A 24,522-nucleotide genomic window follows, 5' to 3' on the forward strand; every position below is an offset into this window, starting at 1 on the left:
GTCAGTGACAAGGGAGTGGGTAAATGTGGGATTATCCAGATTAAATGTGAAATTGTTCAGAAGCTTTATTTAGTTGGCAAATGTATATGATCACAACAAATTATTGTTGTCTATCAACAATGACAAGCCACCGGGATCTGATAACTTGGATGGATTACTGACGATAATAGCGGACGATATTGCCACATCTTCAATTTAAGCCTACTAGAAAGTGTGTGCCCTCAGGCCTGGAGGGAAGCAGAAGTCATTCCACTACCTAAGAAAAGTAAAGCCCCATTTACTGGCACAAATAGCTGACCAATCAGCCTGTTAGTAAAGTTTAGGAAAAAAAATAGGTTTGACCAGATACAATGCTATTTTACAGTAAACAAATTGACAACAGACTTTCAGTATGCTTATAGGGAAGGACATTCAACAAGCAACACAAACATAGGCACAGAAACATGCATGATAACATACTGTTGGAATCGGCTAAACTTTGAACATTGAGATATTAAATGAATGATAGGAAATGAAAGACACTATGCTACAAGTGAATGGTTCTCTGAAGAAAGACAGAAGGCTTTGGAATGTGTTTGATGGAGGAGAGCGATGGGTTGATATCAGGAAGACAGATGGACATTGTGTATTAGATGAAAGAGGGGTTGAGGTCAGGAGGTGAGTACAGATTCTCTTAATAAGAGAGTAATACATGTTTGGAATCCTGTTACCCTCTGTAGAGCCATAAAATGTAAGGATAGGAGAGAAAGGAGTGTCTTAAGTGGGATGTATATAAACTGTGATGTCTGAAATGTTTTGCTGTCTGACATGGGCAAATCAAAAGAAATCAGCCAAGACCTCAAAAACAATTGTAGACCTCCACAAGTCTGGTTCATCCTTGGGAGAAATTTCCAAATGCCTGAAGGTACCACATGGATCTGTACAAACAATAGTACACAAGTATAAACACCATGGGACCATGCAACCGTCATACGGCTCAGGAAGGAGACGCGTTCTGTCTCCTAGAGATTACCCTCTCTAGGCTAGGGGGGCGGTATTTTCACATCCGGATGAAAAGCGTGCCCAAAGTAAACTGCCTGCTACTCAGGCCCAGAAGCTAGGATCTGCATATTATTAGTAGATTTGGATAGAAAACCCTCCAAAGTTTCTAAAACCGTTTGAATAATGTCTGTGAGTATGACATAACTTATTTGGCAGGCGAAACCCCAAGGACAAACCATCCAGGATTTTTTGTTGTTGTTGAGGTTACTCTTTTCAAATGGGATTTCTATGGGGATCGAGATTTCTAAGGCACTTGCTTGCAGTTCCTATTGCTTCCACTAGATGTCAACAGTCTTTAGAAATTGGTTGATGTTTTTCCTTTGAGAAATTAAGATGTAGGGCTGTTCAGAACGAGGGTCGAGTCTAGTGTACTGTTTGTTAGGGGTGCGCAACCTGAAAGCTCCCTCCACTTCGCTCCGATGTTAGGATGAAACAGTCAGAGATCACCAAGCTTCTGCGTGTAAATCAGCTAGAAAGATGTGTCGGCATCGAGTAATTGTCTCTGGCCCCCTCCCAGTTAAGGGGAGTGATGAGCTCTACAGCACTCTCACAACTCAATCGCTGGTTGAAAACTGTTTTCTGCCCCTCCCAAAAGATAGAATTTGTAGATAATTGGCCCTCTTTCTGGGACTCACCCACAAACAGGACCAAGCCTGACCTGCTGAGGAGTGACGGACTCCATCCTAGCTGGAGGGGTGCTCTCATTTTATCTACCAACATAGACAGGGCTCTAACTCCTCTAGCTCCACAATGAAATAGGGTGCAGGCCAGCAGCAAGCTGTTATCCAGCCTGCCAGCATAGTGGAGTCTGCCACTAGCACAGTCAGTGTTGTCAGCTCAGCTTTCACCATTGAGACCGTGTCTGTGCCTCGACCTAGGTTGGGCAAAACTAAACATGGTGGTGTTCGCCTTAGCAATCTCACTAGGATAAAGACCACCTCCATTCCTGTCATTATTGAAAGAGATCATGATACCTCACATCTCAAAATAGGGCTACTTAATGTTAGATCCCTTACTTCAAAGGCAATTATAGTCAATGAACTAATCACTGATCATAATCTTGATGTGATTGGCCTGACTGAAACATGGCTTAAGCCTGATGAATTGTGTTAAATGAGGCCTCACCTCCTGGCTACACTAGTGACCATATCCCCCGTGCATCCCGCAAAGACGGAGGTGTTGCTAACATTTACGATAGCAAATTTCAATTTACAAAAAAAAAATGACGTTTTCGTCTTTTGAGCTTCTAGTCATGAAATCTATGCAGCCTACTCAATCACTTTTTATAGCTACTGTTTACAGGCCTCCTGGGCCATATACAGCGTTCCTCACTGAGTTCCCTGAATTCCTGTCGGACCTTGTAGTCATAGCGGATAATATTCTAATCTTTGGTGACTTTAATATTCACATGGAAAAGTCCACAGACCCACTCCAAAAGGCTTTCGGAGCCATCATCGACTCAGTGGGTTTTGTCCAACATGTCTCTGGACCCACTCACTGTCCCAGTCATACGCTGGACCTAGTTTTGTCCCATGGAATAAATGTTGTGGATCTTAATGTTTTTCCTCATAATCCTGGACTATCGGACCACCATTTTATTATTCACAGACAACACAAAGATTCCTTGATGTCCTTCCAGATTCCCTCTGTCTACCCAAGGACGCCAGAGGACAAAAATCAGTTAACCACCTAACTGAGGAACTCAATTTAACCTTGCGCAATATCCTAGATGCAGTTGCACCCCTAAAACTAAAAACATTTCTCATAAGAAACTAGCTCCCTGGTACACAGAAAATACCCGAGCTCTGAAGCAAGCTTCCAGAAAATTGGAACGGAAATGGCGCCACACCAAACTGGAAGTCTTCCGACTAGCTTGGAAAGACAGTACTGTGCAGTACCGAAGAGCCCTTACTGCTGCTCGATCATCCTATTTTTCTAACTTAATTGAGGAAAATAAGAACAATCCGAAATTCCTTTTTGATACTGTCGTAAAGCTAACTAAAAAGCAGCATTCCCCAAGAGAGGATGACTTTCACTTTAGCAGTGATAAATTCATGAACTTCTTTGAGGAAAAGATTATGATTATTAGAAAGCAAATTACGGACTCCTCCTTAAATCTGCGTATTCCTTCAAAGCTCAGTTGTCCTGAGTCTGCACAACTCTGCCAGGACCTAGGATCAAGAGTGACGCTCAAGTGTTTTAGTACTATATCTCTTGACACAATGATGAAAATAATCATGGCCTCTAAACCTTCAAGCTGCATACTGGACCCTATTCCAACTAAACTACTGAAAGAGCTGCTTCCTGTGCTTGGCCCTCCTATGTTGAACATAATAAACGGCTCTCTATCCACCGGATATGTACCAAACTCACTAAAAGTGGCAGTAATAAAGCCTCTCTTGAAAAAGCCAAACCTTGACCCAGAAAATATAAAAAACTAAATCGGCCTATATCGAATCTTCCATTCCTCTCAAAAATTTTAGAAAAGGCTGTTGCGCAACAACTCACTGCCTTCCTGAAGACAAACAATGTATACGAAATGCTTCAGTCTGGTTTTAGACCCCATCATAGCACTGAGACGGCACTTGTGAAGGTGGTAAATTACATTTTAATGGCATCGGACCGAGGCTCTGCATCTATCCTCGTGCTCCTAGACCTTAGTGCTGCTTTTGATACCATCGATCACCACATTCTTTTGGAGAGATTGGAAACCCAAATTGGTCTACACGGACAAGTTCTGGCCTGGTTTAGATCTTATCTGTCGGAAAGATAGCAGTTTGTCTCTGTGAATGGTTTGTCCTCTGACAAATCAACTGTAAATTTCGGTGTTCCTCAAGGTTCCGTTTTAGGACCACTATTGTTTTCACTATATATTTTACCTCTTGGGGATGTTATTCGAAAACATAATGTTAACTTTCACTGCTATGCGGATGACACACAGCTGTACATTTCAATGAAACATGGTGAAGCCCCAAAATTGCCCTTGCTAGAAGAATGTGTTTCAGACATAAGGAAGTGGATGGCTGCAAACTTTCTACTTTTAAACTCGGACAAAACAGAGATGCTTGTTCTAGGTCCCAAGAAACAAAGAGATCTTCTGTTGAATCTGACAATTAATCTTCATGGTTGTACAGTCGTCTCAAATAAAACTGTGAAAGGACCTCGGCGTTACTCTGGACCCTGATATCTCTTTTGAAGAACATATCAAGACCATTTCAAGGACAGCTTTTTTCCATCTACGTAACATTGCAAAAATCAGACACTTTCTGTCCAAAAATGATGCAGAAAAATGTATCCATGCTTTTGTCACTTCTAGGTTAGACTACTGCAATGCTCTACTTTCCGGCTACCCGGATAAAGCACTAAATAAACTTCAGTTAGTGCTAAATACGGCTGCTAGAATCCTGACTAGAACCAAAAAATTTGATCATATTACTCCAGTGCTAGCCTCTCTACACTGGCTTCCTGTCAAGGCAAGGGCCTTGATTTCAAGGTTTTACTGCTAGCCTACAAAGCATTACATGGGCTTGCTCCTACCTATCTCTCTGATTTGGTCCTGCCGTACATACCTACACGTACGCTACGGTCACAAGACGCAGGCCTCCTAATTGTCCCTAGAATTTCTAAGCAAACAGCTAGAGGCAGGGCTTTCTCCTATAGAGCTCCATTTTTATGGAACGGTCTGCCTACCCATGTCAGAGACGCAAACTCGGTCTCAACCTTTAAGTCTCTACTGAAGACTCATCTCTTCAGTGGGTCATATGATTGAGTGTAGTCTGGCCCAGGAGTGGGAGGGTGAACGGAAAGGCTCTGGAGCAACGAACCGCCCTTGCTGTCTCTGCCTGGCCGGTTCCCCTCTTTCCACTGGGACTCTCTGCCTCTAACCCTATTACAGGGGCTGAGTCACTGGCTACTGGGGCTCTCTCATGCCGTCCCTGGAGGGGGTGCGTCACCTGAGTGGGTTGATTCACTGATGTGGTCATCCTGTCTGGGTTGGCGCCCCCCCCCCCCCCTTGGGTTGTGCCGAGGCGGAGGTCTTTGTGGGCTATACTCAGCCTTGTCTCAGGATGGTAAGTTGGTGGTTGAAGATATCCCTCTAGTGGTGTGGGGGCTGTGCTTTGGCAAAGTGGGTGGGGTTATATCCTTCCTGTTTGGCCCTGTCCGGGGGTGTCCTCGGATGGGGCCACAGTGTCTCCTGACCCCTCCTGTCTCAGCCTCCAGTATTTATGCTGCAGTAGTTTATGTGTCGGGGGGCTAGGGTCAGTTTGTTATATCTGGAGTACTTCTCCTGTCCTATTCGGTGTCCTGTGTGAATCTAAGTGTGTGTTCTCTAATTCTCTCCTTCTCTCTTTCTTTCTCTCTCTCGGAGGACCTGAGCCCTAGGACCATGCCCCAGGACTACCTGACATGATGACTCCTTGCTGTCCCCAGTCCACCTGGCCGTGCTGCTGCTCCAGTTTAAACTGTTCTGCCTTATTATTATTCGACCATGCTGGTCATTTATGAACATTTGAACATCTTTGCCATGTTCTGATATAATCTCCACCCGGCACAGCCAGAAGAGGACTGGCCACCCCACATAGCCTGGTTCCTCTCTAGGTTTCTTCCTAGGTTTTGGCCTTTCTAGGGAGTTTTTCCTAGCCACCGTGCTTCTACACCTGCATTGCTTGCTGTTTGGGGTTTTAGGCTGGGTTTCTGTACAGCACTTTGAGATATCAGCTGATGTACGAAGGGCTATATAAATAAATTTGATTTGATTTTATCCGCTATTGAACGCAGTTTATACCGTCTTAAATGTATTACTTACGTTAAAAAATACCTACAGTTGTATTAGGAAAGTTGTTTGAAATGTTTGGACAAAGATTACAGGTAACTTATTAGATATTTTGTAGCCATGTTGCGCGAGTTGGAACCGGAGTTTTACTGGATCAAACGCGCCAAATAAATGGGCATTTTGGAGCTAAAACAAAGGAATTAATCGAACAAAAGGACCATTTGTGATGTTTATGGGACATACTGGAGTGCCAACAGAAGAAGCTCGTCAAACGTAAGGCATGAATTATATCATAATTTCTGAGTTTTGTGTCGCGCCTGGCGGGATGAAATATGACTGTCTGTGTATGTTTGATTTGCTGTCCTCAGATAATAGCATGGTTTGCTTTCGTCGTAAAGCTTTTTTGAAATCTGACACGGTGGCTGGATTAACAAGAAGTAAAGCTTTAATTAGGTGTATTACTCTTGTGATTGTATGAAAGTTAAATATTTCTAATAATTTAATTTGAATTTGGGGCTCTGCCATTTCACCAGATGTTGTCAAATTGATCCCGTTAAATGGATTTGATCCCTAAGAATGAACGTACTTTGGTGCGAAAAGTGCAAATCAATCCCAGAACAACAGCAAAGGACCTTGTGAAGATGCTGGAGGAAACAGGTACAAAAGTATCTATATCCACAGTAAAACGAGTCCTGTATTGACATAACCTGAAAGGCCGCTCAGCAAGGAAGTAGTCACTGCTCCAAAACCACCATAAAAAAGCCAGACTACGGTTTGCAACTGCACATGGGGACAAAGATCATACTTTTTGGAGAAATGTCCTCTGGTCTGATGAAACAAAAATAGAACTGTTTGGCCATAATGACCATCGTTATGTTTGGAGGAAAAAAAGGGGAGGCTTGCAAGCCGAAGAACACCATCCTGTGAAGCACCAAAATATATATTTTTTAATGATCTGCTAAGCCATTACAATTATAACTGGCTATACTTATTTTCCCACTTACCATATTGATACCCAAGTTTCAATTATACTTACCACAACCAATGTTTGTAAACTTACCATTAAAAAGCACCATGATGATTAAGTGTCAATATAGTTGTACCATAATAATTTGCACTGTTAAGCATACTGTAACTTTGTAAACTTTCAATTGTCCTAATATTCCACCCATTAAAACCTCCCCCCATGTCTAGGTCTGTTGTCACTAAGACCATCAGACCATCTCCCTGACTCATGACGCACCTTTGCACCCTAATGCAAACCCTTGGCCCGCCAATTGGCGTTGGCCAGAGGGGAATGAGGGTAGTCCCATGATAACATAAATATCTATGAGGGTGCTTTTTAGGAGAACTAATGAAATAACATAGGGAAAACAGTCTGAAAAAAAAGTTACAATAATAGATCATAGAAATAGTAACAGCACAATCTTATAAATGCATGCTCATATTTAGAAAGTCCTAGCAAGGCTATAAGCATGTCAGCCCAGACTGCTCAGTTCAATGGATACAATTGTATGTGAACCCTTTAGAATGACTGGTATCTGATCATCTAGGTCACAACATTAGACAAACACAGTCTGCTTAAACTAATAACACACAATTATAATTGTTCATGTCTTTATTGAACACGCCATTCTGTTGTTGATTTACTTCTGTCTTTTGGGTTGTTGTCCTGTTGCGTTTCAATTGGTGGACAGGTAGCCTAACATTATCCTGCAAAATGTCTTGATACACTTGGGAATTAATTTTTCCATCGATGATAGCAAACTGTCCAGTCCTTGAGGCAGCAAAGCAGCCCCAAACCATCATGCTCCTTCCACCATTGTTTACAGTTGGGAATAGGTTTTGATGTTGGTGTGCTGTGCCTTTTTTCCTCCACACACAGTGTTGTGTGTTCCTTCCAAACAACAACTTTAGTTTCATCTGTCCACAGAATATTTTGCCAGTACCGCTGTGGAACATCCAGGTGCTCTTTTGCGAACTTCAGATGTTTCTTTTTTTGGGCAGCTTCTTCCATGGTGTCCTCCAATGAACACCATTCTTATTTAGTGTTTTACGTATTGTAGACTCGTCAACAGAGATGATAGCATCTTCCAGAGATTTCTGTAAGTCTTTAGCTGACACTCTAGCATTCTTCTTAACCTCATTGAGCATTCTGCGCTGTGCTCTTGCAGTCATCTTTGCAGGACGGCCACTCCTAGGGAGAGTAGCAACTGTGCTGAAATTTCTCAATTTCTCAAGGCAACAATTCTTAATCGTAGTTCTGACATCTCTTTTGTTCGAGGCACGGTTTACATCAGGCAATGATTCTTGTGAATAGCAAACTCAAATTCTGTGAGTGTTTTTATGGGGCAGGGCAGCTCTAACCAAAATCTCCAATCTTGTCTCATTGATTCGACTCCAGGTTCGTTGACTCCTGACTCCAATTAGCTTTAGGGGTTCACATACTTTTTGCAACCTACACTGTGAATGTTTAAATTATGTATTCAACCTAAACAAGAAAAATACAATAATGTGTGTGTTAGTTTAAGCACACTGTGTTTGTCTATATTGTTGTGACAGATGAAGATCAGATCAAATTTTATGTCAAATTTATGCAGAAATCCAGTTAATTCCATAGGGTTCACATACTTTTTCTTGCCACTGTATATATATAATCGCAAGACCAGTTCTTAATGTCCATTACATGCAGGACATATTTCATGTAGTCATCATTATATCCTGTTTAATTCTCACAAAAAAAACAAAGAAGGAAAAAGAAACAGATTCTAACGGCCGCTAATGCCGGCAAGTAAAATGTATCTTGGGGATCACACTACCCATAAAGAAATACACAAGTTTAACTTACAATCGACTGACACAGCCATGGCACGATAGCCAAGAATACATACAGTACTGACAATCCAGAGCGAGTAAACCTGTAAAAACCTGTAAACCTCTCTCCACCCATACACATTTACGTTTTTATTCCAGGGTCGTTGCTCTATCACCTCGGCTGTTTTACAGCTAGGCCCAGTGGCGAATTTAGGTATAGGCAACAATGGGCACCCGCCCAGGGCGGCATCTTGCCGGGGGCAGCACGGTGCGGTTGTGCGATCAAACTGACATTTGCGCGATCGGTTTTCTATCGCTCATTTGCACGTCACGTCAATGATATCATGTCACCTTGTGGGACTGTGGGTCAATTAACCTTGTCGGAGTGGGCTCCCTGATTCTAGTTTGTGAGCTATGCAGGCTACTGCCTGGGAAGGTCTCCCACTCAGAAGTGTGAGATGGGGAGGGAGGCGGGGGTAGGTTGCCCTCAGGTCTCCCCACTGGAAGCCAGAGGTAGGGGGAGCAGGGAAATCTATCAAATAGCGCACCTTTGTACAGTACTAATGTAATTAGCCAAATCAGTCACACTACTAAATGCTACCAATTAAACCACAATTCATTCATTATACTGTGAATGTATAGTTTCACAGACATATTGTAGCATTTTTTTCTGGTATGTGCGAAATCGTTAAGAATAATATAAAACCAGTCTGCACACCACCAAGGTGAATTGGTTTAGTCTTGACTCTTGGTCGACGGTGTTGGGGGATGGGTAATGTAGCCTTGACTCTTGGTCGACAGTGTTGGGGGATGGGTAATGTAGTCTTGACTCTTGGTCGACAGTGTTGGGGGATGGGTAATGTAGTCTTGACTCTTGGTCGACAGTGTTGGGGGATGGGTAATGTAGTCTTGACTCTTGGTCGACAGTGTTGGGGGATGGGTAATGTAGTCTTGACTCTTGGTCGACAGTGTTGGGGGATGGGTAATGTAGTCTTGACTATTGGTCGACAGTGTTGGGGGATGGGTAATGTAGTCTTGACTCTTGGTCGACAGTGTTGGGGGATGGGTAATGTAGGCTTGACTCTTGGTCGACAGTGTTGGGGGATGGGTAATGTAGTCTTGACTCTTGGTCGACAGTGTTGGGGGATGGGTAATGTAGTCTTGACTCTTGGTCGACAGTGTTGGGGGATGGGTAATGTAGTCTTGACTCTTGGTCGACAGTGTTGGGGGACGGGTAATGTAGTCTTGACTCTTGGTCGACAGTGTTGGGGGACGGGTAATGTAGTCTTGACTCTTGGTCGACAGTGTTGGGGGATGGGTAATGTAGTCTTGACTCTTGATCGACAGTGTTGGGGGACGGGTAATGTAGTCTTGACTCTTGGTCGACAGTGTTGGGGGATGGGTAATGTAGTCTTGACTCTTGGTCGACAGTGTTGGGGATGTAGTCTTGACTCTTGGTTGACAGTGTTGGGGGATGGGTAATGTAGTCTTGACTCTTGGTTGACAGTGTTGGGGGATGGGTAATGTAGTCTTGACTCTTGGTTGACAGTGTTGGGGGATGGGTAATGTAGTCTTGACTCTTGGTTGACAGTGTTGGGGGATGGGTAATGTAGTCTTGACTCTTGGTTGACAGTGTTGGGGGATGGGTAATGTAGTCTTGACTCTTGGCCGACAGTGTTGGGGGACGGGTAATGTAGTCTTGACTCTTGGTCGACAGTGTTGGGGGACGGGTAATGTAGTCTTGACTCTTGGTCGGCAGTGTTGGGGGACGGGTAATGTAGTCTTGACTCTTGGTCGACAGTGTTGGGGGATGGGTAATGTAGTCTTGACTCTTGGTCGACAGTGTTGGGGGATGGGTAATGTAGTCTTGACTCTTGGTCGACAGTGTTGGGGGATGGGTAATGTAGTCTTGACTCTTGGTCGACAGTGTTGGGGATGTAGTCTTGACTCTTGGTTGACAGTGTTGGGGGATGGGTAATGTAGTCTTGACTCTTGGTTGACAGTGTTGGGGGATGGGTAATGTAGTCTTGACTCTTGGTTGACAGTGTTGGGGGATGGGTAATGTAGTCTTGACTCTTGGTTGACAGTGTTGGGGGATGGGTAATGTAGTCTTGACTCTTGGTTGACAGTGTTGGGGGATGGGTAATGTAGTCTTGACTCTTGGTTGACAGTGTTGGGGGATGGGTAATGTATTGATGCTTGAGTGCCAAATCAACACACGTTTCCATTTGTCTTTGTTACTTCTTTTTGATATTTATGAGTCTTATTTTTGTATATATTTTTAGTGTGTATATGTGTACAGGTATGCCTTATAAACAGGTCTATATCGAGAGCGTGTGCTGCTTTGTGACAGGTACCTTGTGAAAGATGCGTGCTGGGGCCATTTCGGCTCCGTTGAGTGTTTTTAGAAGGAACATGGGCCAGGAGGATGCGTTCAGACGGAAGCCTGTGGGAGAAATACAGACTCTGTCAAAAAACTCTCATCCAAACACAGTAGACGAGACCCTTCACACTATTACGCAAAGCTGTACTTACTTTTATTTTATTTTTTAACTGGGCATGTCAATTAAGAACAAATTCTTATTTACAATGGCGGTCTACACCGGCCAAACCCGGACGACGCTGGGCCAATTGTGCGCCGCCCTGTGGGACTCTCAATCACGGCCGTTTGTGATACAGCCTGGAAAATAAATACAGCCTAGAAACCAAATGGATGCAAATGGGCCAAAACAGGGAGGAACTTACATTAATTTGTCCAATAAGAAACTCTCGTTTATTTACAAAAATATTTCCTCCTGCAAAACGTTGTACAACAGTGTGCACTAATAAATAGACCCAAGTATACAGTGCCTTGCGAAAGTATTCGGCCCCCTTGAACTTTGCGACCTTTTGCCACATTTCAGGCTTCAAACATAAAGATATAAAACTGTATTTTTTTGTGAAGAATCAACAACAAGTGGGACACAATCATGAAGTGGAACGACATTTATTGGATATTTCAAACTTTTTTAACAAATCAAAAACTGAAAAATTGGACGTGCAAAATTATTCAGCCCCCTTAAGTTAATACTTTGTAGCCCCACCTTTTGCTGTGATTACAGCTGTAAGTCGCTTGGGGTATGTCTCTATCAGTTTTGCACATCGAGAGACTGAAATTTTTTCCCATTCCTCCTTGCAAAACAGCTCGAGCTCAGTGAGGTTGGATGGAGAGCATTTGTGAACAGCAGTTTTCAGTTCTTTCCACAGATTCTCGATTGGATTCAGGTCTGGACTTTGACTTGGCCATTCTAACACCTGGATATGTTTATTTTTGAACCATTCCATTGTAGATTTTGCTTTATGTTTTGGATCATTGTCTTGTTGGAAGACAAATCTCCGTCCCAGTCTCAGGTCTTTTGCAGACTCCATCAGGTTTTCTTCCAGAATGGTCCTGTATTTGGCTCCATCCATCTTCCCATCAATTTTAACCATCTTCCCTGTCCCTGCTGAAGAAAAGCAGGCCCAAACCATGATGCTGCCACCACCATGTTTGACAGTGGGGATGGTGTGTTCAGCTGTGTTGCTTTTACGCCAAACATAACGTTTTGCATTGTTGCCAAAAAGTTCAATTTTGGTTTCATCTGACCAGAGCACCTTCTTCCACATGTTTGGTGTGTCTCCCAGGTGGCTTGTGGCAAATTTTAAACAACACTTTTTATTTATATCTTTAAGAAATGGCTTTCTTCTTGCCACTCTTCCATAAAGGCCAGATTTGTGCAATATACGACTGATTGTTGTCCTATGGATAGAGTCTCCCACCTCAGCTGTAGATCTCTGCAGTTCATCCAGAGTGATCATGGGCCTCTTGGCTGCATCTCTGATCAGTCTTCTCCTTGTATGAGCTGAAAGTTTAGAGGGACGGCCAGGTCTTGGTAGATTTGCAGTGGTCTGATACTCCTTCCATTTCAATATTATCGCTTGCACAGTGCTCCTTGGGATGTTTAAAGCTTGGGAAATCTTTTTGTATCCAAATCCGGCTTTAAACTTCTTCACAACAGTATCTCGGACCTGCCTGGTGTGTTCCTTGTTCTTCATGATGCTCTCTGCGCTTTTAACGGACCTCTGAGACTATCACAGTGCAGGTGCATTTATACAGAGACTTGATTACGCACAGGTGGATTGTATTTATCATCATTAGTCATTTATGTCAACATTGGATCATTCAGAGATCCTTATTGAACTTCTGGAGAGAGTTTGCTGCACTGAAAGTAAAGGGGCTGAATAATTTTGCACGCCCAATTTTTCAGTTTTTGATTTGTTAAAAAAGTTTGAAATATCCAATAAATGTCGTTCCACTTCATGATTGTGTCCCACTTGTTGTTGATTCTTCACAAAAAAATACAGTTTTATATATTTATGTTTGAAGCCTGAAATGTGGCAAAAGGTCGCAAAGTTCAAGGGGTCCGAATACTTTCGCAAGGCACTGTATATCAGTCTGGTGTAAACCTAACTGAGGAAGTTAAGTAGCACTGTGTGATAGCAAACAATTTAAAGATCCAAGATTTTTTTCTTTTAAATAGGGCGCATCATATCCATAATGGGTGTTACGGATACAGGTATCCTGTGTCTGTGTGTATCCTGCGTGTGTTTCTTTTCTCTCCTTCTCCCCTCACAGGTGAAAATCATTACTCCCCAATCAGTCAACAATCAACCCATCAATCAGAAGACACACCTCCTCCTGTTTACTACCCTATCATAGTTCCTTCCCCATGGTTTAAAAACCCCATCATTTGTTTGCTCTAGAGCTCAATCTTTGTAATGCCATGTTGGTAGATCTCTATTCTTTATAGATTTCAGTAGCACAATCTCTTTGAAATGCCATGTATGTAGATCTCTCTCTTTGCGTATTAACCTCTCTTTTGTTTGAGCACCTCCATATCACTTTGTCATCTCCTGTGAGTATTGTTTTTGCTTATGGTGTTTGCTGGTGGGAAAAGGGGAAACCAAGACAAGTCGCCCATGGGCATACACTACCCGTAGGTAAACTTTGTTAAAAACACTAGTTAGAACTGGGTGGACCACCCACTGTATTTTTGGTTAGTTAGTTAGCTGTTGTTGAAATAGGCTAGTCTAGCTTAGGGGTGTTTTTGCATATTTGTTTCTTTCCTTGGGTCCAGCTCAGCCCCTTTTCCTGCTCCCCCCATTACCGTGTGTTTATAAATAAACCCTGAGTTTGACGGTATTATTATTTCGTTCACACGTACTTTGTCACAATTATAATTTACATGAGTTATGTTACGGGTCTCACTACCATCCCCCCTAGACTGTCGGGCCAAAAAGGGATTCGTAACAATGGGTATGTAGTATCGAGAGTCTGACTGTGTGTGTGTGTGTGTGACTGTGTGAAAATGTGTTTCTCTCTCCTCCTCACCCAATGGCGGCTGCAGCATGCCCGTGTTCTTCTCGCAGTTGCCGATAGGCTGGATTTCAGACGAGTCCACCAGGCGCCAGAAGTCGTTCTTGTTGTCGGAGCCGTCAAGGCGCAGACGCAGCCGCGATCCCGTCAGGCCCACCACTGTTGCAATGCAGGTTGACGTTGTATTCCGAGGGTCCTGCGCCTCCAGCTTCATGCCCGCCTTGAACTCATTCACTGGAGGTGTTGCACCCTGGAGAGGTAGGGGAAGGTCAGAGAGGCATGCAATGATGCTGGACAGATTCAACATGCTGAGATAGGAAGACGGCATCAAGCAAGACTAAGTATCGAAGGTGAGTTGAACTCACGCTGTGGTGACGAGGTAGCCCTGCACGCAACTTGAAATCAGTGTCACCCCTCGACCCAAGAGGGAATTTCTTCTTAGCCTAATGGTTTCCTAAAAAAATCCTGCCACTTAGCAAATTTCAGGTCTTGTGAGTGGAAATGTGAATGTTGTGAGCATTCTGTGCAACTTGCACACGTTTACTGTAAACACTGGCTGTACCTTTGAGCAACTTGTCCTTCAGACCAGGAGGACAGATTTTGTACCTGTCCAAAAGCTCAAGTCACCAAATAATAAATGGTTTGTAGCCTAAACACCAAATAGGTGACTGAACATTGTGTTGCATGATGGAAGAAACCACTTTACAAAATAACATTAATTATTATTACCATACAGAGAATCAAACAAAAACGCAGGCTACCCATTAGCTACTTTGCATTTTCAAGCCTGTCTCAAAATACAACACTGACTAACTTTTCAAAGAAGACTAGATATATACAGGTTTTCTGCTCGTTGTAGGAAGCAACCACTCCCCCCTTGCTGATAAATTATCTATTTGTGGGTCTTTGCACCGCCTGTCAATTCATCATTGCGGCAGTCCTGGTGTTGCGCAGCCAAGCAGCTTAGAGGGAACATTGGTTAAGACGTTGGTCTTCCTGAGCTACATATAGATGCTGCATATTGTCACTGGTGAGACTTCGGCTGCCAGGGTTAACCTATATCTCATATTGCTTGTTGGTCATAATTCTTACAAACTCTGTAAATGCCATGGTTTGTGGAATGGCTTAAAATAATTTTAGGAGCAGAAGGTTCACATAGGGTAGTAGCATGCCTTGACATGAGATTTTGGTGAGGAGGATATACTATAGTCTGATTAGGGGGGCTTACCTGTCTGAAGCAGTGGGCAGGTGCAGCACTAGCACCTGTTTCCTTTAGGTATTTGTCCCAACTGAAGTGCCCTGTGGGACAGAAAAAGCACAATGGCTGCTTTATGTTGTCTACCGTTATGTTTTTGTGTGAATGGGTGTGGTTTTGGGGTTCAGTGTTATGGTATGTGCTAGTGTTAAGGTGTCCCCATCCTTCCCAGCCGAAACCGTTCGGAAGAGTTCGTGCATATATTATGACAACATTTTGGGACGTGTTTGTTCGTTTTGAACTTCAGTAAGGTTTTTTTTTCTCTCGGTTGTTCGGGGGCACATTTTTTTTTTGAGGCAAGCTGAAGTCTACGCCCCTTCATTGGTGAACAGTAGGGATTCTTCAGTCGTCTTTGCTGTTATTCAACAAGAGACGAGTCATTTCCATGCACATTTTTTCATTGAGAAATACTGCACCAAATATCTTCGTTAGATGTAAAATTGCGTGACTAAGATCGCCTCTGCAAAAACGTCCAAATTAATTACAGATTTCTTAGACTAATTCTGACTTTTTTGGGGGGAAGTGTATACTGACTACGGCATCTCAAAATGGACAAACAGTACTATTGCCGCTTTCTTCTCATTTTTCAAGCGAAGGTATTTTAAGGTAGAATGCTTAGCACACTTGTTCGGTTCCCCTAGCCGACTTGGGCTAGTCGCCAGCCACCTGAAGCAAGCTGACGCCTTTAGAACAGTGTTATAGCCAGGGGTTGGAACCGGTTCAGGGAACAGAACCGAAAACAGCAACATTTTTTCAAGGAACAGAAACGGGTTAGAAAGTGATCCATACTGTTTCGGAACAGAACCGATATTTCAAAACAATCTAAGCAAAGCCCTCACTCAGTCACTCAGAAACATATTCCAGTATCTGCTTGCAAGTTGAAAATATTTTCCTGTGTGTGTGTGTTTAGCCTACCTGCCCCTCCGAAGTATCGGCTACTGTACTGACATTACAAGCGTGATTCAGATGATAGGGAGAGAGATTTTTAATTAGCAAGAGAAGAATGGATTAACTTTTTCAATGCTAGTTAAGGATACTATAGACCTAGTTATCACGTTTCACGTTAAGATTTATTACACAAAAAGGTAAGACATGTTTTTAATTCTGGTGCCGCTTTGCGCAAGCTTTTTAGCTATATAGTTCAAAGGACATTCAAAGTTCCTCTATAGAAGCCGCTCCTCCTAGGTATAATTCTGGGGACCAGATAATGCATGTCATAAGATGCCCAGCGCTTCAAGCCTCCTCCTCAGCCCCCTGCTGCTCTCTCCTCACCCCGCAAAATTTCAGTCGCAATAATTTAATGAGCTAAATGTAGAAAATAAAAAAATGATTCAACAGGTTAAAAAAAGGTACAGAAAATAATATAAAGCGGTACTTTTTGGGGATTCGAACCGGTTCAGAACTTTATTTTGCTGGCCGGAAATGCGGAATGGAAAAAAAAAAAAATGGTGGTTCTGTTCAGAACGAAACAATTGGAAAATAATTTGTTCCAACCCCTGGTTATGACTGATATGTATGCGTTTGATTCATAATGTTGTTTTCATTCAGCAGTGATTCATCTGAGAAAGTTGGTGTGTGTGATAATGTACCTCCTTGGTACTGCGATGGGACCCGGGAGGGACGGCCACTTCGGGCATGCTTGATCCGCCTGCCATCTCTCCACTCAATAGCTAGAGAGAGCAGGGAACAAGGTTTCGGAGACACACTTAACCTCAAAGGCTAGCCGACACCATTCAATGAAACTATCTATTCATAACTAGAATAAATACACTTGATCTTTAGCAACAGTCAATGAGATGTGTGAGGCCAAACTATCACATCAGCATCTGAGACTTCTATACACACATTAAAGTAGGCTAAATAGAGGACCCTTCTTGAGCAGCATCCTTAGAAGATGTACATTATGCTTTTCAAATGGACAATTGCATTCCATTTCTTAACATGACATTACCTTTTTGTGGCACTGGTTTCTTCATGCTCCAGTAATACTAAGTTCAAGACACAATAGTCCACTCTCTAAAGAAGGGAAACGAGAGGGGAAAAAAAACATTGAAGTAAACACAAACCATTTGATACTTCCCTCTTCATGTTAGGTCAGAATTTAGGTCCAATATGGACCTTTCTTGTACATTATTGTGTTCAAGAAGCCAGTCTGGTGTAGCCTATACTAGTGCTAGCCTGGTTAGCCTTTTAAGGGTGATTCCAGCATTATGGACATTACATTTGCACGCACAAATCTACATTTAATTTCTAACAGAATGGACAAGCAAAATAGAAATTAAAGTGTTGATGAACTGAAATAAAAGATCCCAGAAATTACCCACGTGCACAAAAAGCTTTTCTCTCAAATCTTGTGCACAAGTTGTACATACCTGTTAGTGAGCAATTCTACTTTGCTAAAGTAATCCATCCAACTGACAGGGGTGGCATATCAAGAAGCTGATTAAACAGTATGATCATTACACAGGTGCACCTTGTGCTGGGGACAATAGAAGGCCATTCCAAAATGTGCAGTTTTGTAACAACACAATGCCACAGATGTCTCAAGTTGAGGGAGTGTGCAATTGGAATGCTGACTGCAGGAATGTCCACCAGAGCTGTTGCCAGAGAATTTAATGTTTATTTCTCTACCTCCAAACTTGTTTTAGAGAATTTGGCAGTACGTCCAACCGGCCACACAAATCACAGACCACGTGTAACCATGCTAGCCCAGGACTTTTTCACCTGTGGAATCGTTCACCTGGACAGCTGGTGAAACTATGGGTTTTCACAACCAAAGAATTTCTGCACAAACTGTCAGAAACCGTCTCAGGGAAGCTCGTCCTCACCAGGGTCTTGACCTGACTGCAGTTTGGCGTCGTAACCGACCTCATAAGGCAAATGCTCACCTCCGATGGCCACTGGCACGCTAAAGAAGTGTGCTCTTTATGGATGAATCCCAGATTCAACTGTACCGGGCAGATGGCAGACAAGCGTGTATGGCGTTGTGTGGGCGAGCGGTTTGCAGATGTCAATGTTGTGAACAGAGCGCCACAAGGTGGTGGTGGGGTAAAGGAATGGGAAAGTATAAGCTACAAAAATATAAAACGCAACATGCAACCATTTCAAAGATTTTACTGAGTTACAGTTCCTAAGCAAATCAGTCAATTTCACATAACGGGGAATACAGATATGCATCTGTTGGTCACAAATACCTTAAAAAAAAAAGTAGGGGCGTGGGTCAGAACCTGTCAGCATCTGGTGTGCAGCGTGACACATCGCCTTCACATAGAGTTGATCAAGCTGTTGATTGTGGCCTGTGCAATGTTGTCCCACTCCTCTTCAATGGCTGTGTGAAGTTTCTGGATATTGGCGGGGAACTGGAACACGCTATCGTACACGTTCCAGAGCATCCCAAACATGCTCAACGGATGACATGTCCTGTGAATATGCAGGCCATGGAAGAACTGGGACACTTTCAGCTTCCAGGGATTGTGTACAGATCCTTGCGACATGGGCCGGGCATTATGCTGAAACATGAGAGGATGGTGACGGATGAATGGCACGACAATGGCCCTCACAATCTCATCAGTGTCTCTGTGTACTCAAATTGCCATTGATAAAATGAAATTGTGTTCGTTGTCCGTAGCTTATGCCTGCCCATACCATAACCCCACCACTACAATGGGGCACTCTGTTCACAACGTTGACATCAACAAACCGCTCACCCACACGACACAATACACGTGGCCTGCGGTTGAGGCCGGGTTGGACGTACTGCAAGCTTCTTGATATGCCACACCTGTAAGGTGGATTATCTTGGCAAAGTAGAAATTCTGACTAACAGGGATATAAACACATTTTGTCCATAACATTTTAGAGAAATAAGCTTTTTGTGCATATGGAACATTTCTGGGATCTTTAATTTCAGCTCATGAAACATTTTTTTTCAGTGTAATAAACTCTTTTTTTTTTGCAGTGATTTTTGCCACGATTTAGCAGCATTGTTGACTCGCTGCTGAATGCATATAAGGGAAACACTGACCAACACTGACCACCTAAGGTTGGATACCTTCCCCCTCCTCCTCCCAGAGCCGAAAAGCCATGAAATACAATTGACTGAAATATCTTTGACTTGGCCTCCTGTAATGTTCAAAATTCATACAATTTCCTACTTATACGTTTCAAAAAGCATGAACTCCAACATATAGACCGTAAGGATAATTATGGACGTGTTTCATTTGGCAATGACTAACTTCATTTGTGGATGCTCAGGTTGACTTCCCCACGGATTGCGCTTAACGCTCTCCACTTCTGTCGGCCAGGCAGGGGGTTGGCGTTGGAGGCAGACGACAGGGTACAACAAAGATGTGGCCCCAGCTGTCAGCAGACCTCGGGCACCCACCCAAACACACTCAGGGCTCACTGTTGACACTGCAGCTCTGGGAGAATCAGAAAACTCACCCGTTGGGGTATTGACAAAACAAGAGGACCCAGACTGGAGAAACAGAATGGGTAACATTATAGCCAATATAGGGTATTCATTTCAAGCGGTCACCATCTGTTTTGGATCTTAAAAATGATCTAAAGTCAGTGTTGTTTATGACACAGTACACTGTGAATGATTTTTCTTTTACCTTTATTTAACTAGGCAAGTCAGTTAAGAACAAAATCTTATTTACAACGGTGACCAGACAGGGGATGTCTGGCTGGCTATCCTTGACTTGAGAGGATATGGCCCCTAACCCTGAGCTTAGGTTAACTACCAGTTGGCTACGACACACAGGTCATTAGGTCAGACAAACAAACAAGTGGCTGAAATTATATTGGTCCTCAAAGTAGACTAGATTTGCAGTCACAGCTACTCACGAATCCTGTGTTTATACAATGCATGCAGCCAGGCCATTGAAATGAATAGCAGATAAAGGCAAATTGACTAATTAATGCATATTTACCAAGTAGCCACACTAAACACGCCAACCATTTAAAGATATATCAACAACAAAGTATCCTTGCAGACTTTGTTTTTTCTCCTTAACTGGTTTAGAATAACAGATTGCTGACTATTCATACACACCAGCAGCACTGCATCAGTAACTGTATCAAGCTAGCAAAGTAGCTAGCTACATCATTTCAGCTGGCAATCAAATAGACTTCTAAATTAGGCTAGCCTTAAACTCAGTTACTGTAAGTTTGCATGCTAGCTACCATTAGCTAAGTTTACATTGGACTGACAAGTGGTCATACATAACGGTTTAAAAGATGCAATACTAGGCTATAACGGTTTCAAATGTGTAATACTAGGCTATAGAAATGGAGAATGAGACAAAAAAATTATAATCATAATATGCAATAAAAAACCTTAAAAGATCATAACAGTCTTCAAAAGTGTATTCAGTTGGTTCTCTCAATAGAAGTGCGCCTTTTTCATTGCGTCAAGGGGAAGTCGACCAGCTCCCTCCTTTTTCCTTCCCAGAAAAAAATAACAGCGTCATTAACTACTAGGTAGGACAGACCAACCAGCTCGCTTCTACTACCACTATTATTGATAATGACCCACGCCAATGCTGTACTATCTATAAGGAAAATTGGCTACCATCATTAGTCCGTTTAATATGACTAAAATACCGATGTTTAAGTTAGCCTAGCTAGGATAAGATAAATGGTTCCATTCAAAACACAAAGCCAACACATGGGAAAACACAAAAGCCAAGCAATTCATCACGCTAGCAAGAAATTCAGCCAGCAAATATGTTTATTTAAGAGTGAGGATAAGAAGAGGTACCTACCTCCAAGCTAATAACATGGGCATGCTCGAACAACAGATAGCTAGCTCCGTCAACACAGCACGCTAACGGGAAGACTTAATTTTCGCCATCTATCGTTGGCCTGATTATAAATACATCATCATCAATAAATGCTAGCTAAATTACCAGCTAAAAAATGTGTTTGTTAAAAAGAGTATAGCGTGTAAACAATATATTAGTCTGTTTACCTTGCTTTGAAATGTTTGTGTATTGTTTTATGTGGATTGAGCTAGTGGCTGTCCGCCATGTTTTTTCTTCTTTAAATTTGTATCGGCGGTTGGCATCCAACGTTATGGTGCATTACCGCCACCTACTGTACTGGAGTGTGGGCTAGAGACGGGGAGAAACTAAATCCTACCTGCCAACTCCGTTGCTATTAAAAAAGATAACACACTTTCCCGTTGGATGCTTTCCAATCACATTTAAGGACTAAGAGGTCTAAGGCACTGTATTTCAGTGCAAGAGGTGTCGCTACAGTCCCTGGTTCGATTCCAGGCTGAATCACATCTGGCCGTGATTGGGAGTCCCATAGGGTGGAGCACAATTGGCCCAGCGTTGTCCAGTTTTGGCCGGGGTAGGCCATCATTGTAGATAAGAATTTGTTCTTAAATGACTTGCCTAGTAAAATAAAGGTTTAATAAATTAATAATTCTAAATCGAATAATTCTAAGCAGAGCACTGGGTCCATAGTTCCCCTTCCTGAACCCACTATGATGTGGCGATACTAGCCCCTTGCTCGAATCATACATTCCATAATATTACATACATGTAATATTAAAGCTATTAGCCGATAGCTAGTTGGCCTCATTGGGTCCTTCCCTGGCTTCCGGATTGGTACCACTACTGCCTCCTTCCAACTGCCTGGTAGTTACCCCTCCTCCCACACTGTGTTGTATAACACCAAAACAGACAGAGACAGACAGACAGAGATACAGAGACAGACGGAGAAAGACAAACAGAGAGACAGAGAAAGACAGACAGAGAGACAGAGAAAGACAATAAGACAGACAGACAGCGACAGAGAGACAGACAGAATGAGGAGAGAGAAAAAGACAGACAGAGAGACAGAGATATATAGACAGAGACAGAGAGACAGACAGACATACAGAGAGACAGACAGACATACAGAGAGACAGAGACAGACAAAGAGAGACAGACAGAAAAAGACAGACAGAGAGACAGAGACAGAGATATATAGACAGAGACAGAGAGACAGAGACAGACAGAGACAGACCAACAGACAGAGACGGAGAGACAGAGAGACAGACAGAATGAGAGAGACAAAGACAGACAGAGAGAGACAGAGAGAGACAACGACATACAGACAGAGAGAGAGAAAGACATAGACAGATACAGAGAGACAGCCCGAGACAAAGACAGACAGAGGGAGGGAGAGATTCAGAGAGAGACAGACAGGCAGAGAAAGAGAGAGAGACAGAGACAGAGAGACAGACCGAGATAGAGACAGAGACAGACAGAATGAGGAGAGAGACAAAGACAGACAGAGACAGACAGAGAGATATAGACAGACAGACAGAATGAGGAGAGAGACAGACAGAATGAGGAGAGAGACAGACAGAGAGAGAAAGACAGAGACATAGAGACAGACAGAATGAGGAAAGACAAAAAGACAGACAGAGAGAGACAGACAGGTAGAGAAAGAGAGAGAGACAGACAGACATACAGAGAGAGACAGAGAGATAGACAGAGAAAAACAGACCGAGACAGACAGAGAGAGACAGACAGCCAGAGAAACAGAGAAAGACGGAGAAAGACAAACAGACAGACAGACAGAGACAGAATGAGGAGAGAGACAAAGACAAACAGAGAGAGAGATTCAGAGAGAGATAGACAGGCAGAGAAAGAGAGAGAGAAAGACAGACAGACCGAGACAGACAGAATGAGGAGAGAGACAAAGACAGACAGAGAGAGAGAGAGAGACATACAGACAGAGAGAGAAAGAGAGAGACAGACAGAGACAGACAGAATGAGGAGAGAGACAAAGACAGACAGAGACAGACAGGCAGAGAAAGACAGACAGAATGCGGAGAGAGACAAAGACAGACAGAGAGAGAGTGACAGACGAAAAGACAGAGACAGGCAGACAGACAGACAGAGATGGAGAGACAGAGAGAGACAGAATGAGGAGAGAGCAGAAATAATGCATGTAGAGCAGAATTAGGCCGATACCCACTAATTATCAAAATCCAGACAAGAGCCGTTAAATTCTACAACCACCTAAAAGGAAGCGATTCCCAAACCTTCCATAACAAAGCCATCACCTACAGAGGAGATGAACTTGGAGAAGAGTCCCCTAAGCAAGCTGGTCCTGCGGCTCTGTTCACAAACACACCCAACAGAGCCCCCGGACAGCAGCACAATTAGACCCAACCAAATCATGAGAAAACAAAAAGATAATTACTTGACACATTGGAAAGAATTAACAAAAAAACAGAGCAAACTAGAATGCTATTTGGCCCTAAACAGAGAGTACACAGTAGCAGAATACCTGACCACTGTGACTGACCCAAAATTAAGGAAAGCTTTGACTATGTACAGACTCAGTGAGCATAGCCTTGCTATTGAGAAAGGCCACCGTAGGCAGACATGGCTCTCAAGAGAAGACAGGCTATGTGCTCACTTCCCACAAAATGAGGTGGAAACTGAGCTGCACTTCCTAACCTCCTGCCCAATGTATGACCATATTAGAGAGACATATTTCCCTCAGATTACATAGATCCACAAAGAATTTGAAAACAAATCCAATTTTGAGAAACTCCCATATCTACTGGGTGAAATACCAGTGTGCCATCACAGCAGCAAGATTTGTGACCTGTTGCCACGAGGAAAGGGCAACCAGTGAAGAACAAACACCATTGTAAATACAACCCATATTTATGCTTATTTATTTTCCCTTGTGTACTTTAACCATTTGTACACTGTTAAAACACTGTATATATATAATATGACATTTGTAATGTCTTTATTGTTGTGAAACTTCTGTATGTGTAATGTTTACTGTTAATTTGTATTGTTTATTTCACTTTTGTATATTATCTACCTCACTTGCTTTGGCAATGTTAACACGTTTCCCATGCCAATAAAGCCCCTTGAATTTAATTTAATTGAAACAGACAGACAGACAGACAGACAGACAGACAGACAGACAGACAGACAGACAGACAGACAGACAGACAGAGGAAGATAAACAGACATACAGAGACTGAAAGAGACAGATACAGAGATGGATAGAGAGAGACAGAGACAGAGAGACAGACCGAGACAGAAAGCATGAGGAGAGAGACAGAGAGAGAGATTCAGAGAGACAGAGAGAGGCAGAGAGAGATAGAGACAGACAGAGAAAGACAAAGACAGAGAGAGAGAGAGACAGAGAGAGACAGACAGACAGACAGAGACAGACAGAGAGAGACAGAGACAGACAGAATTAGGAGAGAGA

General features: G+C 42.9%; 1 protein-coding gene across 9 annotated transcripts in view; it reads right to left on the reverse strand.

The window, feature by feature from the left end:
* LOC139367718 (polycomb protein SCMH1-like) overlaps window positions 1–21,334 on the reverse strand; it is a 41,347-nt gene extending 20,013 nt beyond the window's left edge. For 2 of the 9 annotated variants that reach the window (XM_071106075.1, XM_071106045.1), the window contains exons 1-7: window positions 20,620–20,728; window positions 19,515–19,683; window positions 17,231–17,295; window positions 16,869–16,949; window positions 15,253–15,323; window positions 14,040–14,274; window positions 10,987–11,075 (exon numbers count right to left, since the gene is read on the reverse strand). In XM_071106075.1, coding sequence (XP_070962176.1) covers window positions 10,987–11,075; window positions 14,040–14,274; window positions 15,253–15,323; window positions 16,869–16,949; window positions 17,231–17,255 — 501 coding nt within the window. In that variant the 5' untranslated portion in view covers window positions 17,256–17,295; window positions 19,515–19,683; window positions 20,620–20,728. Of the gene's footprint in view, window positions 1–10,986; window positions 11,076–14,039; window positions 14,275–15,252; window positions 15,324–16,868; window positions 16,950–17,230; window positions 17,296–19,514; window positions 19,757–20,619; window positions 20,729–21,047 lie in introns of those variants that run through there. The other 7 variants (XM_071106030.1, XM_071106092.1, XM_071106083.1 and 4 more) reach the window with 6 other exon arrangements.
* Between the last annotated feature and the right edge of the window lie 3,188 nt (window positions 21,335–24,522).

This window comes from Oncorhynchus clarkii, chromosome 2 (assembly GCF_045791955.1).
Source record: "Oncorhynchus clarkii lewisi isolate Uvic-CL-2024 chromosome 2, UVic_Ocla_1.0, whole genome shotgun sequence".
NCBI lineage: Eukaryota > Metazoa > Chordata > Actinopteri > Salmoniformes > Salmonidae > Oncorhynchus > Oncorhynchus clarkii.